The following is a 19,719-nucleotide window of genomic DNA, read 5'->3' as shown; positions in this document are numbered from 1 at the left end:
TTTTTTATTCATGATGGGTGTCACTTGAATGTACCCCTGCTTCAATCAGCTGCTTCTTTATGCTTGCTCTGGCATACCCATTCACGTTGCTTATACCATGTGGCAGTGTTGGTGGGATGTCAAAGCAGGATTATTAGCTGCACACCTGGATTCTTCCTGTCTTCATACTTTAAACAAGCATTGGCAATGCCAATAGGTCTGGATTTAAAGGAACAGTGTAAACAGCAAGGGATTAGTATGTATTTGTGTAGAAACAATAAGTGTAGAGTAATATTGGTGTAGGATACAGGGTTAGGTGACAGTTGCACTGTCACACAAGGAGGAACATCCTTTACAACGCGGATTTTACTCCGCAAGGCTTTCACAACGCGTCCGTTACAACGCAAGTCGTAACCACGACTCGCGCTGGAGGGCGCTAGAGGATTAAGAATAGTATATTTACTGTTCCAACACCTTCCCTAGTGTCCACGGGGACTGGTGTTAGTATAGTAAATTATACTATTCACAATCCGCGCCCCGACGCAAGTCGTGGTAACGACTTGCGTTGTAAGGGACGAGTTGTGAAAGCACGCGTTGTTATAGTACGCGTCGTAACGTCATACATCCTCAAGCAAGACCTTAAATCTATGTAGGTTAATGATTGTCCTGAACCATCTGTGTTGCTGCCAAAAAAAAACCACCCTACATTATCTAATTTTCTAAGACACTTTAATATCATTCCAATGTCATGCGTGTGCCCCTGACAGTTCAAGAGTAGACATTTGGATAGAAAAACAAAATGATCACAACTGCATGGAGGGCAAGCATATTTTTGACAACTTCTGCCCATTCAAAACATGTACTCCTGGCTCTCAGCATGGTGGAGGAGCCAAACGCCCTTTCTAGTGATGCCCACATAACTCTCTGGTGGCAGCTGCGCTGTCAAGTCAGAGCACAATGGCACCGAAGCTAATGGGCTTAGTTTACACCTCACCCTATGCAAGTCCTCCTCCTTGCTAGGGGGTGTGCCAAGGAAGTTAACGACATGTGTATGGAAGTGATCCACATCTCATGCAGGTGTTTGTGGCCTTAACACACCCATGCCTCTGAAATACCAAAACAAGTCTTATATATTGGAGCACTTCAATATGGAGAGGCACAACTCTGGACCTGATTACTATCTTGGAGGATGGGTTACTCGCTCACAACGGTGATGGATATCTTGCATGGCAAAATCTAAATCCCATTATATAATCTATGGAATTTCGATTTTGGCGGATGGGATATCTGTCACCGTTGAGACAAAGTAACCCATCCACCGAGATCGTAATCAGGTCCTCCTTTTCTACTAAACAAATCGAGTTGGTATCGGAGATGTGTTGCTTTACCAGTGCAAGTGCAGTGTGGTGTACTCAGCTGGCCACTTTTGCACATGTGCAAATTTACAGTTGATGCAATGTAAATACAATTTTTAGCATGGGATTGTGCATAGTAATTGTGTTTGTTCTACTGATGATTTCCTCTGATTACTAGTTGTTAGTTGAAAGATTAGGGAAGTGCACAAAGACGTCCAGACATGAGAAATGGAAATCTCACCCAGCGTTATGACATGTGGTTTTGATTCTATTAAAGACACAAAGGCAAAGATTATCACTGAAGTCTCTTTTACTTTAACACAATCAGCATAATATAACACGGATGAAAAGAAAAAACAATCACTGACTAGACGCACTATGACCTCACAATAGTATCACCAATGACATTATTATCATTGAACAATATATCAAGAGCTCTGGAAATTGAGCATACCACATTCGAGTTGTCAAAGAAGGAGCCACTAATACAAGTGTTGATAGATCTCTCTTGACGTGTATCTATGTCCTGAGGACATGCATAACCTTGAAGAGACCCCCACTATAAAGGGGAAGCAAATACTACCTCTTCTTATGGATCCAGTTTCCATGTAAAGAACAGGAATAACTTTTGATTCCAGCGAAAGGCAAAAAGATAGACCTGAAGCAGGCCCCAAAGACATGGAATGCTTTGGAAAATGTTCATATCTAGAGACCAATCCCTCCTCTCCTGAAGTAAACTGGATACCCGTTTTTCTACTTGAAAACCCTTGAAGATAGCCTTCCTGTAGCAATGCTTCTCTGGTGAGACAAAAATTCCAAAACCCTCGGAGCAAGTCTGCTAGATCTTGAGACTTTGCACACCCTAAATTTTTTATGAACCAGACAGTGGACAGACTCATTGTTCATCTGCGGCAGAATACAACAGTGTTTTGTGTTTGAAGCTAAACTGTTTACTCCAAAAGAACCTACTTTCATTCTGTAACAATATCTCTGCATTGAGCTCCCCAGCCAGTTTTGCTGGAGACTGGCTCTAATGTGATATCTGAGGCCTAGCCAGAAAAAGATTTTACTTTGTAGGCTTCCATCTTGGAGTACTACTAATCCACCTCATCCATTGCCTCAAGAGAAAGGGAAATTAATGCTGAATAAGTGAGGCCCTGGAGAGATGTAGCATTTTTAGATGCTGAAAGGCCCAACAGTGTAGAGGGGCTGGAAAGATCATCCAGAATGGATGCAGATAAAAGGCCTACAATCCTGACTAGTGTCAAAAGACAGAATTTGTCCATCCTGAGGATTAACCATATAATTTTCTTTATTAACTTCAGCAGAAGATATAATAGATGATCTGACCGAATTGATTATACATCCTAGAAACAAAATAGTCTGAGATGGGGTTAAGATGGACAGCTTCTGATTTATTACAACCCCAAAGTGTTGAAGAAGAGATACCACCCATGCTATGTGTGTGCTGAGAGTTTATTTGGAGTTGGCCATTAAAAAACTAGCACACAAATTAAAATACTAATACTTTATGTTGAATAATTAAACAACTATTTTTTAATAATTATTAAATATCCCATTTCTGCACATAACTGTGGTGTGTGCACTTACCTGCTGGTCCGGCTTCTGCCTGCTGCACCTGGGGGGCTAACGCTGTGTGTTTCCCTGCTGCCGCTTCCCTCCACCATTCGGCCTTGCGGCCGGAGACTACAGCTCCCAGGTAGCCTAGCAGGCACTTCCGGTTTTCGCCATCATCGCGCCCTGAGGCGCTACTTAAGAAGAGAGGCTCCCTCGGTGGAGCGGGGGACATTTCTGCACAAGACTGTGGTGTGTGCACTTACCTGCTGGTCCGGCTTCTGCCTGATGCACCTCGGGGGCTAACGCTGTGTGTCTCCCTGCCGCCGCTTCCCTCCACCTTGCGGCCGGAGACTACAGCTCCCAGGTAGCCTAGCGGGCACTTCCGGTTTTCGCCATCATCGCGCCCGGAGGCGCTACTTAAGAAAAGAGGCTCCCTCCGCGTCGCGGGACGCGTGCGGGATTTGCCGGGCTACGCCCGGGCAAAGGGCGGGCCGTCTGTGGCCGTCAGGGGCCGACAGCGGCCGGGCGGGCCACCCCACTAAGCTGCTACAAAGGTGAGCCTATAAATATTAACATGGGAAAACGCAATAATACCACCACAACCCTGTCCACTAAAGCTCCCTCTGTTATACCTGCCTCAATTGAAAGCATGCTGGGAAACGCTTTTAATCTAGTCACCACTGAGATAGCTAACACTGAAAGAAGAATGTCTACGGTACTGTCAAGTTCATACTTAGAACCCCCAAAACCCCAGCCAGTTTGCACTACCAATATTTTGCCACTTCCCCCAGTGGTCACAAATAACAGAACTGTCTTGTCGGCAATTTCACCCCCTGCTTTATCAGCGGATAGTAACGTTATTACCATCACTGACTCACAGCAAGATCCCACGGACCTCACTGTCATTCCCTCCTCGGTTCCTAGTGATAAGACAGTTGGAGAGAAAAGGAAGAGAGGTCCCACTAAACCAACACCAAACAAGAGGAAACAACTACCATGCAACAAAGAGCAACCGACCCCACAGAGTATGTGGTCTCGTGGGAAAACCACATCCAGTAGGGGTCCTGAAACAGAGACTGTACCCTTAGTTGACACTAATATCGCCACTGCCCCTTCAAGTTGTGAGCAAAACTCTGCCTGCACTCAGACTGAGCCAACTATGGGAAGTGCTCGACAGGACAAACTAAATGGGAATTTTATTGAAACCATAGTAGATTCAATTTTTAAACAAATGAAAAGTCAAATGGATAAACAGTTTAATCAGATTTTTAAAACACTGGATAGATTAGAAAGCCTGGTGAAAAAGGAAGATGTAAAAAGAAAAGGTACTATTAGCATCGACAAGTTAAGGGGAGATCGATTCCTGAAAGATAGGGAGATTGTCAATAGGGGCATTATGGCGGAAAGGCCCACCTGTGGTACATTGAATACTAAGAGTGTAACCAGGGACAGCGACACAGGGAGAAACCAGCTTCTGCCATCATGGGGTACCACTGCGGATAAACCACTTCAGACCGTGTCGCGTGTACCAGATAAGCAGCCCTGTTCCATCGGTGGGGTGGTGGGATCCCCAATGGGGTCAGCTTCTGGGAAACCGGGGAAACCAGAAAATGTTGTTTCTGACAACGGGTTAACCAATGTTACACGGACCATAAAACAAACAGGCCCAGTCCTTCACTTGCCCCCTGAAGCCTGCCTATATGTTCTAATTCTAGCAGGGGTCCCCCCTTGAAAGAGGACCAAAGAGAGTCTTGGGTTCAGTTAAAAAATAAGTCTATTGATTGGCTGTCTAGGTACAAAGGTGTTGGGATGCAGATTTCTAGCGAAATCTTGAAAGTACGACGGGTTGACTGGGTTGGTCCCTCGCCCAAAAACATCAATGGAGATTGTATTGTCATGAATTTCAGGCATCCCTTAACCGTAAAATACCTATTAAACAGCAATAATAACCACTTCAGTCCTTTAACCGCTGTGACCTCTCTACCTCTGGGTTACCTCCACAGAGACCATTCAACCCAGTTAGAAAATCTATCCATTATTTAACAGATTTAGTGCTCTATATGATATAGACAGCCAGGGTTGACCACCAACGGACTCCCCAGATGTCACAGAAAGGCCCATGACCAACGACAATGCCTCCTAGTATAACAAAAAACTAAGTACCATCGTCTCTGTTCCCAAGCCTTGCACGGAGGTTATATCGCCAGGGAAATTAAATACAACTGATCTTGTTACCCCAGTCGTTACCCCTACCGATAGGTTAGTCGTACTATGCTTGAACATTGCTGGTCTTACAGCAAAAATGGAATCCATTGAATGGATTGAATAGATCAATAATTTTGATATCTTAATGTTCCAGGAAACATGGTACACTAGTTGTCCGCTTCTTGAAGGCTATACTTGTCATAACCATATTGTACCATGTCCGGCGGTGGGACGACCTAGTGGAAGTTTATCACTATAGGTAAAGATCACGTCAGGTGGAAAAACCAAAACTCTGGCGACCAATGATGAGAATTTTCAGGCTTTAATCTATTCCAGGAGGATAAAGCTATGTCTAATCAATTTTTATATTAATGATTTTTCATCGCAACCCAATAACAATTTTATAAGGCTATTTGATTTTATTGGAGAGAAAAAACTAAAGTAGGGGGGGCCTAAGGGAGTTTAGAGACCATACAGAGACACATTCCCTAAGTAATATATAGAACACAAATGTGTCAGAGGGTCTGAACATGGAAACTAAATGTGGTACATTGAACTAGAGAAGTTTAGTGAGAATCCCTACATAGAGATAGAGAAAGCAATGATAGGTACCTTGTGATCCTTAACAGGATACCCATCAGTCACCACTCGGAACCGCCCTTCATCATTTGAGATTCCTGTGAACCATGTAAGAGGTACAACACTGGTTTCAGATGGAAGGTAAGATGTAAATACCTCTAGTAAACCTAGTGGTGCCCAGTATGGTTAGAGTGTCACAGGCCATTCATTTGCTGGAAAGATGAGAGTGACTGATTTGCAGTGCAAGTGAAAGAAAGTGCTCAGTGAAAATAAAATTGGGTGAGGGAGCAGGAAAAGTATTTATTCTGTGATATGCTCGCTCCACCAATGTTAAAAAAGCAGCAATGGTAAATTAAACAAATATTTACCAGGATGTAATAGGTGTCAACATGTTTCAGCAAATCTGGGGACTACAGAGTCCATTGCATTCATCAGGACCTAGATTATAATACAGCTACTGCAAAGATAAAAAGTGTAGTGTATTCTAGAAAAAGTGTGACTACATATAAAGCAATCTGCGACATGAAAAAAGATCACCTGGATCCCTAGGTGTCGTCTTAGTTAACAGTTGATGTATGTCACTAATGGAGAAAAAACACAAAGACAAACAACAGTAAAATGACCACATTAGCTTTGGTAGAGTTAGCGTGTGCTTGGTCCACATTTAACTATAATATATCTTATTATAATAAACACATTGGTCTCTTTGGTTATCGACATGAAGATACTGAGATGTAATGCTTGCATGGGGCATTGTATACTTCGTCTTACCATTATAGTCGAAGTAGAGGGCTCCACCCCGCTTGGGAACGGCTCAGGACTCGAGGGAAGCACCGCTCTATTGGAAGGAAGCAAAGAACATGGAAATGTCATCGCCTCCTTAAGCAGTTAAAACAGATGCACACCGATACTACCCTGAGAAAGTAGAGGGAATATATACTTTCAGTTGTTAAGAGTCAAATCTTTTAGTTCTATGGAGATGGTCAAAAACGGCAAGTTAGGTGGACTCATTTGCCACATGCTGCTAAGAGTTAGTTTACCGATGCATGGGTAATTCAAAATGAAGTAAGGGTATTGGTGTTCAAAAGGTCTTTCTCGCCAAAGCGCTGAGATCTATTGTTGTACACTTATAAAGATATGGCGAAGGAGCAACCTGCTGGCGTTAGTCAAAAGCGCTGAGCATTTAGTGATAGTAGTACCCCTAGCGTACTGCCAACAATTGTGTCTCAGGCGCAGTAACGAGTTAGGAACTCGCCAAACATTTAAGTGAGAACCGCCAAGCAAGTAAACAAGCCTTTCGTACTTCCTACCTCTCTGTCGGTACTTCGTTGCCACCTTCCAAGCCAGTGGGGAGGTATCGGAGAAGTGTGGAGGCTTCTGTTAAAAGCCCGTTGTTGATTGGCCCAAGCCCGGTCAGGTGATCGGGTAGACCAATCGGTAAGCCTATTACGGGTAGGTTTTGGTGAAGACAAAAACGGACTGTGATAGGTCCTACATGGTCATGTGAGCGGACTGTATGATGTATCGTGGATGCCTATTGGTCATAAACTTGTAAATTCATGGTTGCCAGGAAACAGTATTTATTGTATTGAAAACAATATTATGTCTGGCGAGTAAATAAGAATTTTGTTAATGTCATGTGCCTCAAAGTTGAGTAATTGCTTCAGAATTACAATTAAACTTGAAATCGGAAGCGGAAATGTCAATTAGTTACAGTCATCTGTAGAATCGATTAGCAGGTGTAGTACAGACAGTGTGTTTACCTTAATATTTAGTTATCGTAATGACATGTTCATGAGAATGGCTATTTTTGATTTAAGCTATTCATCAGAATCAACTTATATACATATATAATATATAATGGTTGTCACTGATGTAATCTTGATCGTTCAAGTGGTATTAGCCATCTATTAGTCTCTAGTGCTGTTGCCTTCATCTTATGATAGTGATGAAGATGGCATAATTAGAGCACGGACCAAATCTTTATAGAGTATACTATAAATTCAGCTAAGTGTCCAGGACATGGGGGGAGCACCCCTTTGGGGTTAGGTCTTACATCAACAGAGAGAAGTAGCAGGGTCCAGTGCAGGCCAAGTTCGAACTAGTCTGCTGAGCTGTCCCAGAGAGAGAGACCTCAGGAGGTTTGTTGTGTCACTCTAGCTTAAACAGGAGGTCAGCCAACTGACCTTTGGAGTCGGTTCTGGGGTCTCAGGTTCAAAGCAAGCAGGACCAATCTTACTTCAAGGTCTTCAGATAACATTGCAGTTCTTTTGATGTTCAAAAGGTCCACAAGTGTTCTGAGGTGGTACTGGTGGTGCCACATTTATGTCCAGTGTGAGTGTGTAGATGGGGGAAACTCTTGGCCAATACACCCAGTTCTGGACAAGTTCTACCCCTCTCACGTGGTTTGGGACCAGCCTATCTAGATAAACAAAAGGGAGGTATTCCTAGGGGTGTGTTCCATCTTTCCATGAGAGGTTGGGAAACCTTTAGAGAGTAGGCAGGTGTTGGGCACAGCCCCCTAGCCCATCGTGTCAAGGAGAAGACCTCCCTTCCCACATCCAGAACCCTTTCTCTACTGTCTGGGACCAATACACATCTCACCACAGGAGAGTCATTTCAAAAATAGTAATCTAAAATTCTATTTTGCCACTAAGTTGGATTTTATACTACCATTAAAATGTGTCCCTAGCTAGCTACTCTCAAACAAAATTTTGCATCTATTAAATGTAATAGTGTAACCAATTGTTCACCTATGGGAGAGCCAACCATGACACAGTAAAGACCATATTGATTTTATTCGCTGCCTGGACATGTAAAACATTAAACAACATGTTCTACTTTTTTTTTAACTATTTACCACCCTACCCTGTGAGCCTTTAGGGTTTACCTTAGAGGAGACTTATGTGTATGGCAAAATGAAGGTTTAGGCCTGGCACAAGGCAGGTAAAAATGGCAGTTTAAAACAACACACCAGACTGCTGTGGAAAACCTGGAGACATGCTTCATGGTGCTACCTTAGTGTGTGGCACAATGAGTGCTGCAGCCCACTAGTAGCATTTGATTTCCAGGCCTGGGTACATGTAGAAGCACATACAAGAGACTTGTAAGTAAATTAAATGTGACAGTAAGGTATATGATCATTTGACAATGCCTGAAAGGGAGAGCACAATCACTTTACCGCTGTTTGGCAGGGGTAAAGTTGTAGAGTCCAATGACCAATGAAAACAAGTTCTGTAATAGAATGAAAAGAAATCTGTGGTGTCCCAACAGAAAGGACAAATTTCCAACACCAACTCAATGGTGAAGTCTGATGTTTAAGAAAGATTATGCAAATGTAACTCTTAAAACATTAACTTTTCCTTGCCCGAAGTTTCTGGAGGCTAATATTCACTAACTCTCCAGCTTCTTCCGGCCTGTACTTTGTGTGAATAAGGTGTGAATGAAGTGTATAATTCCTCCTAGGAGCTACACGATAGGATAGGACTGTGATTGACATATCAACCTGAATTGGAAAGGATGGACTCCTTTGAGCTCAGCAGAAGGGTGGGGCCAGCCATCCTGCTGGTACCACAATGTCAAATCCTGTCTGACAGGTCTGATGAGTCACTTGTAACAATTTGATACACTTGAAAGAGAGAAAACAGCATGCCAGGGCAATTCTTGTGTTTCCCCTGCCTAATTGCTGAAGGACCCTGCTTTTCTCCTACCAGACTTCAGTTTAGTGTGGCTGAAGACTTTCCCTACCTTGAAATATATTGGTACATGGCATTTTGGGACTGTTTAGGATCCACTTAAATAGTGGGTAGGGTTGACTCCGGGAACTTTATCCACTTGACTAGGGGGTGCCTAGGTATCAACCTCACCCACTAGCTGATACCAACCATTAATGTGTCACCCCCAAGGTACCATACTCAGAACACTTTCTGTACCTGGGGAAGAAAAGAAGAGGAGTGGACCTGTGGATGGTCACCTGAGAGGAGCTTTAAGTCCAGGACCTACTGCCCCGTGGACCCAAAAAGTAGACGTGGACTGCAAGGGTCAGTTGGATGACCACCAGTATGGGTACAGGAACACAAATGATACTGGAGGGCCTCTTCTGGAAATTTCCAGCTGACCAGTGGAAACTGGAACTTGGAGTGGACTTTGCTGGATGCCTCTGCCTGACACCTGGAGTGTCTCTTGGTGTCCCCTCTGAGGTTCTAAGGGCCTTACAAATGTACTCCTGTACTTGTTTGGGCACCAGAAGAACATTTAAACAATTTTGAAAACATTTCCTACAAACCAGTGGGACAGAGAAACTTTTTCAAATTGCTTTTAATTTCAGACATTCACAAGGAACAATGCCCTTGGTGTGTCTATTATCACAATCAACCTGTAATTGCACCTTGGTGCCAGTCTACTGCGACCATTATCTATTATTGGTGATTTACTTTTTCTTGGGGCTTTCTACACTTAAATCTATAACAATTATTATCTGCAGTTCCCCTTATTGGGCTTTTGTTGTTTTTGTGCCATTTTGCCTTTTAAATGTTTACCTATTTTTATAAATTACAGTGGGACTTTTATTGTGTTCTGTTTTCAACTTGTTAACTGCTTTGTTACTTCTAAATACTGTATATATTTATGTTGCATTAAGCCTGTCTCCTCTGTGCTTTAACTACCTGGCCTTGAGCTCAGGTTTAAATTACTGTACCCATGAATGTGCCTAATAAGATAATGCGGGATATTTTCAAGAACGGGTGATAATTATCGACAACCTAGGTTAATGCAATTTTACATAACGCTGTCTATCATGGGAAACTAACGTCATCTTAACGGAGTATTCTCAGCACGCCGGAAACAGGCAATAGTTTCCCGATAACGTGTCAAATGTCTGGGTTAAAATTACTGGGACACCGATAAAAAAGGAAACCTGAACGTGAAAAAAGTTGCATCGGGCCCAACAGCGATTAAAACATCAGCGATAAGCAGCTCCAGGGTTGCTATTCCCACGTCAGGCTGGAAAAATCACCATAAAAGCTGCAAAAAACTACACAAAAAACAAAACCCAAACTACTGAGAAGCACCATGGAGGAAGCTGGAGCAACTACAGAGGCCAACCAGAACCCCACAGACTCCCCTGAGGACCAGCCAGGGACCTCGGGGAAGGAGAAGAAGAGGAGAAGAAGAGGAACCCGCGATTCAGTCCACAGGAATACAAGATCCTGATTACAGAGGTGATAGAACACCTCCAAAAACTGCTCATCACCTCCACTGTGTCATTGGTAACTAAAAATGCAATATGGCAGTCCATCTTGGTCAAGGTGAATGCAGTCGGAGTGAAGAGAAGAGATGTGGATGACTGCAAGAAGTGCTGGAATGATGTGAAGCCCAAAATCAAGCTGAAACTCGCTAACAACCGGAAAGCTGCAATGCAGACTGGAGGTGGGAGTCCAGCACTACAACAGGAGCTGGATGAGATGGAGGAAATGGTGTCCACAGTCATCAGTGGGGAGACAGTGAAAGGAGTTGGTGGACCAGACACTACTGCTCAACATTACCTGACCCAACAGCAACAGGGTGAGTAATGACCAGGGACTGGGGGACAGGGGGAGGTGGGCACAATGGCACATATGCACAATTAAGGATAGCACAGTTTACACCCACAATGACTCTGGATCATGTCCCTGATCTCCTTGGCATACTGCAGCACACATAGAAATAGACAGTAGGCCCCTGTCGACAATGCGCCCAGAGGTGGCCCTCCCCACACATCACTAGTCTCACAACAAACCCATGCACATGTGCTGAACCCAGCAAAGCTGCGGATTCATGTGCCACACTGACATTGCAAGCGACACTACTTGACAATTAGCATGGCTGCAGTCCAATTATCATGAGATGGTGAACGCCACAACACTGAGGTGGCTGAGTGTGGACCACATCCATAAAGGAGCAGGTCACACCCTGACACATCCATGTGCTCAAACAACCCCTGATGTCAACAAGACATCTGTGGACAAACCATGCCCAAGACTCCCAACTCCCACCAAGAGCCCAATTCAACCAAGTCTGCAACATCTCAGCATTATAGGAGCACAGAAGTGAAAGGCAGACTGCCTGAAAGGGATAAGGGCCAGCAAAATCAGAGCTGCAAGGGCGACTCTCCCACAATGCAGCACAGACACATAAGAATCAGAGCACATCAACATTGATAACAATGTGTTACAAACTGCAACACTTTCACAACAGAACAGAGGACACAAATGCTGCCGCTTGTGTGTAGAAACCGATCACTCACATTTGGCATGGCAGGAAACTGTGAGATGATAATGTACAAGTAAAGCCTCACATCCCTGAGGGTGTAGAAATGTCCACTGGCCCACATCAAATAGGCATCTCCTCCCAAACAATCACAATGTACATGGTCATGGAGTCTGTTTGTAAACTTATCCAATGTGTGAACATACATGGAATACACTGTTAAACTGCATCTCCCCTTTACATTGCAGAGGGAGAGTCAACACCTCCTACAGAGCAGACCCTACATCTTTTCAATGAGGATGAAAAGGGCCTCCACACCATCAACATGGACGCCCTCCAACAGCTCACGGACACCCTCAGCACCCCACCCTCAGGAGCAGGGCAGCTCAACTGCATTGAGGAGACCCCACCCCCTGCACAGACCACACAGCAGGAAGCACCTACCACCATGGCTGTCTCCCAGGACCACCACGACCAACACAATTGCATTCCAACGCCGTGTGTTAAAGGGCCAGAAGTAGATTGCTGATCAGGTGCGGTGGGGTTTGACCTCATGGCAGCCAAACTAGATGCCATATGTGGGTTTCTAAGTCCCATCAGGGACCACGTACAGTCCCTAACTGGACACCCACAGTCCACTCCACACTCTCAAAATAGCCCATGGCTGACATCGCTGGAGTCATGACTCTGCGACAAGAACAACTGTCTAGTCAGAGTGGCTCCAGCAATGTCACCCGGGAGCTAGGACAAATGCGGAGGATCATGAAGAACATGGAGCGGATGCAGGCGGAAAAAATGGCTGCCACGGCTGCACACCAGCGAGATGTTGCTGGGATCTTCCATGCCCCGCAGATCCTCATCATGGCATTGCTGCCACAAGGTCTGGCACAGATGAATGCTGCTGCTACTACTCCATCCACCTCTCCGCCCCCTGATGTGTCAGTGCCACACAGTGCGGCAGACATTCCTCCTCTGGGCCCGGATGTGTCAGTGACACACAGTGCTGCAGAAAAAACACCACCACCCACATGTGAGGCACATCACAAATCAGAGGAAGATGATGTGGATGATTCTGTCTATGTAGTAAGAAGGAAGTAGTAGCATTCATCCCCGCCATATGGCCTGTTTCAGCTTGGTTCTGCCCTCTGCATCATGCCCTGGAATAACACCTTCCACTGTCCACCGATACACTGCAAAACTCACCTTGACCCTCAACATGGACTGCCATATTTGGTTTGGTTGCCAATAACACAGCAATCAGACTACAGACTGAACTCTTGCTCTTCCGATGAACTTGTCAATCCATAAAGGACTCTGGCTGGCCCTCCATGGGGCAACAATGTAAAGTGGGGTTTACATGGCCATATTCTGGTCCAGCTTCAACACTCCACCGAATGTAATTAAAGCATTCTAATTCACAGAGATGTGTCATGTATATGATTTTGCAAAACCGAGGTTCTACTGCTAGGATCTGATACCTCTTTTTGGGTAACGATCTGGTTGTCTCCCGGGATGGGAACACTTCCGGCCCTGGTTGGTAAGGTGAGGAACCTGGGCTTCATGTTTGATGACAGACTTACCTTTCAACATCAGGTCAGCAAGGTTTCCTCTTTGGTCTTTCTTACACTAAAATCAATCAGGAAAGTGCGCACCTTTATCCCTCGTGAAGCGGCAAAAACTCTTGTAACGGATCTAGCCATGGCTAGGCTCGACTATGAAAACGCCTTATACGTAGGACTCCAAAAACAATACATGCTCAAACTCCAGCGGGCACAGAATGCAGCCGCCAGACTGCTGCTGGATATACCCAAATTCCAGTCTATATCAGAAGGCCTAAGAAAGCTCCACTGGCTCCCCGTAAATAGGAGGACAGATTTCAAATCCCTCTGTATAGCGTACAAAGTTTTGCGCGGAACCGGACCTGCATTCCAGAAACAAAATCTCATCTGGTACCAGCCAACCAGAAACCTACGCGCAGTCCAATATAAACTCCTCCAGACTCCTACATACAAGAAAGCTTGCTGGGGAGGAAGGAGCTTTGTATTGGGCCAGGTGAAACTTTGTAATTCGCTTCCAATAGAGACTAAAAATAGCCCAACATTACTCTCTTTTAGAAAACCTGGCTATTCTCTAACTAATTTAACCTTTATCCTACGATCCGGCAAACTCCTCCGCGCAGCGCCTAGACACCTCCTGGCATTCGTGCGGTATACAAATCCCACAATCAATTCAAATCAAATCAAAGTATGTGATTGAGGCTAGGCCTTTGGCTTATGCTGCGGCAATGAAGATACACGCACAACAGTTGGCATGTGTGTGAGCCAAGACCCAGAGCGGTCTTGCGCTCCTTTATTTATCCTTTTATTTATCCATTCGGGTCAGCCCGCCCTCCAGGTGAATGCTACATTGCAACATTGTTGAATAAGGTCCGGGTGAGGGCAACACTACAAAAGAGATACACGATATAGTTACTTTTGTGGCCAGCCCAGAATTGAACCACGCCCAGAGCCCAGAACTGAACCACGCCCAGAGCCCTGGGCCAATTCTTCACACTCCTCACACGCCTACATGCGGGCTGCCGCGCTGGGATGTCGGGCGCTTCGGAGTACGTCTCCAGATGTTCCACCCAGGCATTCCAGCGGCCTGCCTGGAACGTGGGTGGCCCTGTGACTGTGAAGGGCTCCAGTGGCATTACCAAGGACATGCTGTTGGCTCCTGGAGGTGAACTTGTGGGGTAGCCCCAAGGGACGATGACTTGTGGTGCACAGAGGTAGTGGCACCTGAGGCACTGGATCCGGCACTGGCCTACCTCCACGTGGCGATGACTTGCGGTGCACTGAGGTAGGCCCAACTGAAGAGCTGAGCGGGTGTGCAGCCTCCAATGATGCAGTAGGACTGGAGATCCGGACTGGATTTGATTTGTGTGAGACCTGCTGGACCGCAGTGTAGGCTGAAGGGAGCAGTCAGCACACACAGAACTCCGCCATGAGGTGCCGCTGGGTGCACTGGGGGCCTGTTGCGCGAAAGCTGGGGATCAGCTGAGGAGGCTGCCAAGCTCTCGGGCCTCTGGCTTGAAGATTGCACCGGCACGTGGTAGGCCCTCTTGGAGACATGCCGGTGGCGGCAGGTGAGCAGCGAGGCCTGGGTGCACAGGGGAGGGCAATTACCGCGGACTGGTCTGGGGACCAGCGGGCTGGGGTGCAGCAGGCGCCCAGGATCATGCAGGCACCACTGGTCATGGCAGCGGCATCGTGGCAGGGTGAGGGGCGCCACCCTGGCAGACACGCCCCTGAGAGGTGATGACGAGATGGCCGCCGGGTAGCGTGTGACTTAGCCACCTAGTCTCCGGAGTAGATTTGTCAGTTGAAGGTAGGCGACCACGTGTGTGTAGGCCTATGGTCAGGATATGGCAGACACAGAGACACATGCAGTAGTTTTTTCGGTGGCCTTCCCGGAAGTGAACCATGTCCAGAGCCCCGGGCTATTTATTCACACTCCTACGCTGGACTGGCGTACGACATGAACATGAACATATCTGTGCTCTGCATACTCAATACCGTCCAGCAAATTACCACCACACTTGGCATTGTGTACATTCTTATTCATGGGTCACTTGTCTCCTTCGCACATTCTTGGTTCCCACCTCTGCCCACATTCTGCAATTGTCTGGCAGAGGGACCATGCCTTTGTGGATGGTTTATCTAAATGTCTGGCCCCCGTTACCACAGTTACTTATGTTGTTGTGTCTGATAGGTGGGCATGTTGTTTGGCATGTTGTCTGTGATTTTTTTACGTGTGCATTCCCACAGTTGTGAGTTGTAGGATTGTGAAGTTAAGGTGTGTGGTGTGTTCTGTTGGTACTTAGCAACGAGCAGTCCCTTTCCATAGGTGCCATCCTGAAAGCGCTGGTTGATGATGGACTGTCGGAAGATGTAGGATTCATGCGCACTACATGGGAAGTTGGCGACGACATTGGTGAACAGTCCCCAATGGTCCACTATTGCTTGCAAATTGATGGAATGCATGTACTTTCTGTTGTGGTAATTGTGTGCAGTGTCGGCAGGGGGCACAAGAAGAACATGTGTGTAGTCAATTCCCCCAACACGTACGGGAAGCCAGCTATAGCGTAGGAGCCTTGCTTGATCTCCAGCTGTTCCTGCGCAGTGTGGGGGAAGTGAAGGTGCTGGGGTATCAAGCTCATGATGGCATCCACAGCAGGTGTGAGGAACATTGATAGGGCTTGCTGTGAGACTCCTCCGACTCTGGCAGTTGTTGGTTGAAAGGTACCAGCGACCAACAAGTGCAGCACAGCTAGCAGCTTTGTCTGAGGAGGGATGTTGGTTGTCCGCTGTGTTGGTACCGTCAGCCTGTGGGCAATGTGGGTCAGGAGGCGGAGGATGGTTGTCCTTTTGAGCCTGTAGTGGGCAATGACATCCTTTGGCGTTAAGTCTCTGAGGCTGGTGTGTTTTCAGAAGGTCCGTTGCCGTGCTCTGGGCTGCCTCAGTGGTAGTCTGGGTGGTGGTTCTGGGGATGGGGGTGGTCCTGGGGGTGGTATTGGTGGGTGTTGTGGCCCTCTTGAGTCTCCAAGCTGCATGATTAGTAGCTCCAAGGCATCTGTTGGGCTTCAGATGTGGCTCTGTGCTGGGCTGCATGTGTTCATCCTACTTAAGACCAGAAAAAAGCAGGTCTTAAGTTCCTGCTGCTAACGTGCCTCATCGTCTGTTTTTGGGCCGCATCGCCGATCTGGCTGGTCGTTGAAAATATCGCGAAGTGGGGTTATCTTGAGATTTAGGACAGGAACACCTACTCTGTATATGATTAGCGTTAGTTGACGCTGTCAGCCTTGGCAATGTTTTTAGTGGTAGCTATCAGCTATCGCAGGTAAACTGACAATGTCGGCTGTTAGCGCAGGCTTGTGAATAGGGCGATAAATCTATCGCCACTTTCGTTGTGGAAAAGTGATGTGTCCATCAATCTATCCCAACTAATAAATCCCTTTCTCACATTGCCAAAGTGGTAATGTTCTTAAGGTAGCACAACAGCATCCCTAGATGTAGCGCACACAATGTAATGTAGAAGTGTGGTACTGAATTTATAAGTATGATTTCCTGTGCTCCTACCGTAAAATAGAGCAGGTCGTTCTGACCCTTATAACTGCAATTTCCGATACTTTAAACACAATTGTGCATATGGGCCAAGAGATTACCCTCTGCTGTAGTCTCTGTAAGCCTAGAGGGAAGCCGGAAGAGTGTGGCTAGTCTGACTTCACAGGAAGGGTAAATAACTAAAAGAGTTACAAAATAGTACAGTGGCATGACTAGCTGATGGCTCAAGAACGAGGTGAGTATGGATTTCACTTTCTAGGTTGGTTTACTTTGATAGGGGTGTCGGCTCTTTGGCTGTTTGATTTCACTTGATGTCTACATGACGAAAGCACAAATAGCCACTTTAGGTTAAAGATCATTAGCAAAAAAGGAAAACTGTTATAGAAAGACCTCTCAACTTCTTCTACACACATAGGACATTTCTGGTTTTTATAGACCCACCTGATTCCAAGCTACGTTCCGATTTGACAATCAAGAAAAGCCTATTCTTCAATACATAGATATGGAAGCACAAGATAAATACATGAAAACTATTGCTATATGTGACCAATACTTCTTGGATCATCTGACTGAATAGAAATAATTAAAATTCGCCATAAATGATAGAATTATTCAAAACAACTAGTTCTATTACATTTTACAGAATCTGTACCTTTGATGTTCCTGTTTCGCTTTAGATTTATTTTATTTTTTAACAGAAAAAGGGGCAAGACTAAATAGAGGTATATTTGTCAGAAACTGTACAGCAATTATTGTCCGTAATTTTTGGCTTCTAGTTCCGTGTAGGGAAAATTATGTTATACTGGTTCTCTCTGAATGAAAAAAAAATACAAGAGTGAAAGTAAAGCTTATTTGACTTCAATTTTGAATAGTTCATTAAAAAATGAATGCTTAAAAAAATAAGGGCACTGGGAAATCCTACGATTCCATGTTAATGTAGAGAACTAGGATCTTTATGTTATTTGTAAATTATGTTAAAGTGTTAAATGCCACAATTGTCATTATAATTTGTGTATTGTTTTGTGTATTTGTGCAGGAGGGCGAAAAGCGTCTCAGAGAAACATCGACTCCCCAACTAAATTCAGAGCGCTATGTCCACACATTCAAAGAACTGTCTAACTTCTCAGGAGCTATAAATGTCACCTACCGTTATTTAGCTGGGATACCTCTGCCGAGGAAGAGTAAGTAGTTATCAAAATGTTATCAAATGTATTAAACAAAATTCAGAATGTTTCAGTAAAACGAGTCAGATCAACTTTGTACCATGTCACATTGTATTCACCCATCCCCAAAGTTCTATTTTCTTCTGCGCTGTTCACCTACTCGAATATGTTTTTCAAATTACCATAAAAACACAAGTACTGAGTCATTTTTGTAGCAGTCACAGTGCACATTACAGAGAATTGTGGCACCACAAACAGTGATAGAACGTCTGTGACCCGTGCCACGATGAGAGGTAAATCGTTCCTGCCAAAATAGCAATCAGGTGATGCCGCTTTGGGAAGGATAGTATCAGATTGCCACTAATGGGAGAGGCATGTAAGTGCGCAAAATGATTGGGCCCACTGTGGATGGCAGAAATCACAGCCATAGTGTGGTGGGACCATCGGGTGGGTAGACCATGCATTTTTTGTGGTGGTCCATTGTGTGTCTCCACTTTCCTATCAATAAACTAAGAGGTCTTCTACTTCCAGTTCACAGGGTAACTTGTTATTGGTTCAAGTGGTGTTATCCATGAGCAAACCACCAACTTTAGATTTGGGTGAGTGGGGTGTTCCGGCCGCGTTCATCTGTACTATAGGCCAAGTAGTTGCCCCTCTTCTTATTACTAATCCTGCATAAAGTTTAGATGCTCCAACACTGACAAAGTGATATGAAATAGAAAGGGAGCACTATGTTTCTGGCTTATCCAAGTTCTTGATTTTTCTGTATAATCTATTTTGACCGCAGCTAGAAATTGCACTCTCTAAGGAAGAACCAGAATCAACAGAATGTATTAAGAACGAAGTCTTGTATTTGCACCTGTAACAAAAGATGAGGACCTGTAACTTGAAAAAGCACTGCGCATGGTAAAATGTTAAATTTCACAAGAGGAGTTAAACTGATGAGCCCGCATAGTAGGAGCAACTGGAAATGATTGTTCCATTGTACAATAAGTAGTACAAAACTGAATTATGATGAATCTTATAAATTCAATTGGGTCGTAGTGTTTAGGGTGAATACTTCCACTCAGAACAGGTAAAGTGATGCTTTGGCTCCTAAATTTGGTACAGGGGTCCCATGAAATTTTCAGCGAGCCAGTAGTAGACTCAAACCTTGCTTCAAAAACCTCTGAGCAGGACACGCCAGCAATTCTTAGACACAGAGATCATGTTCCTCTCCTGGAGGCTTAGCACATTGTTTTAGTACTGCTGAAGCCCTAAAATATCCCACTTTCTGCAGGTGCTGGAAAAGCAAATCATGGCCCCACCTATGGTTCCCATATCATCCAGTCTAGTTTTTTCTCCAGTAGGGTTTTAGCAGGATTCAGTGCAGTCCGCACACATCTAGGTGGAAGTTTCTCCCACAGAGCATGGAGCCCTTCGTCAGTCTTTTGTGTTCTGTCGCTAAAAGGAGACCAGCAGCGACAGCAGAGTGCCTGGAGTGAATACAGTCTCAAGAGAACCAGAGAA

General features: G+C 45.1%; 1 protein-coding gene across 3 annotated transcripts in view; it reads left to right on the top strand.

Moving 5' to 3' along the window:
- The window catches only part of MGAT4C (MGAT4 family member C), a 1,083,724-nt gene that overhangs the window by 1,041,159 nt on the left and 22,846 nt on the right, over positions 1-19,719 (top strand). For all 3 annotated transcript variants that reach the window (XM_086936888.1, XM_086936894.1, XM_086936900.1), the window contains one exon: positions 18,084-18,228. In XM_086936888.1, the coding sequence (XP_086793014.1) occupies positions 18,084-18,228 (145 nt within the window). The remainder of the gene's footprint in view (positions 1-18,083; positions 18,229-19,719) is intronic.

The sequence above is a fragment of the Lissotriton vulgaris genome, chromosome 1_1 (assembly GCF_964263255.1).
Source record: "Lissotriton vulgaris chromosome 1_1, aLisVul1.2, whole genome shotgun sequence".
Taxonomy (NCBI): Eukaryota; Metazoa; Chordata; class Amphibia; order Caudata; family Salamandridae; genus Lissotriton; species Lissotriton vulgaris.
Note: the sequence above shows the minus strand (reverse complement) of the source record. Positions and strands in the feature narration are given on the sequence as shown.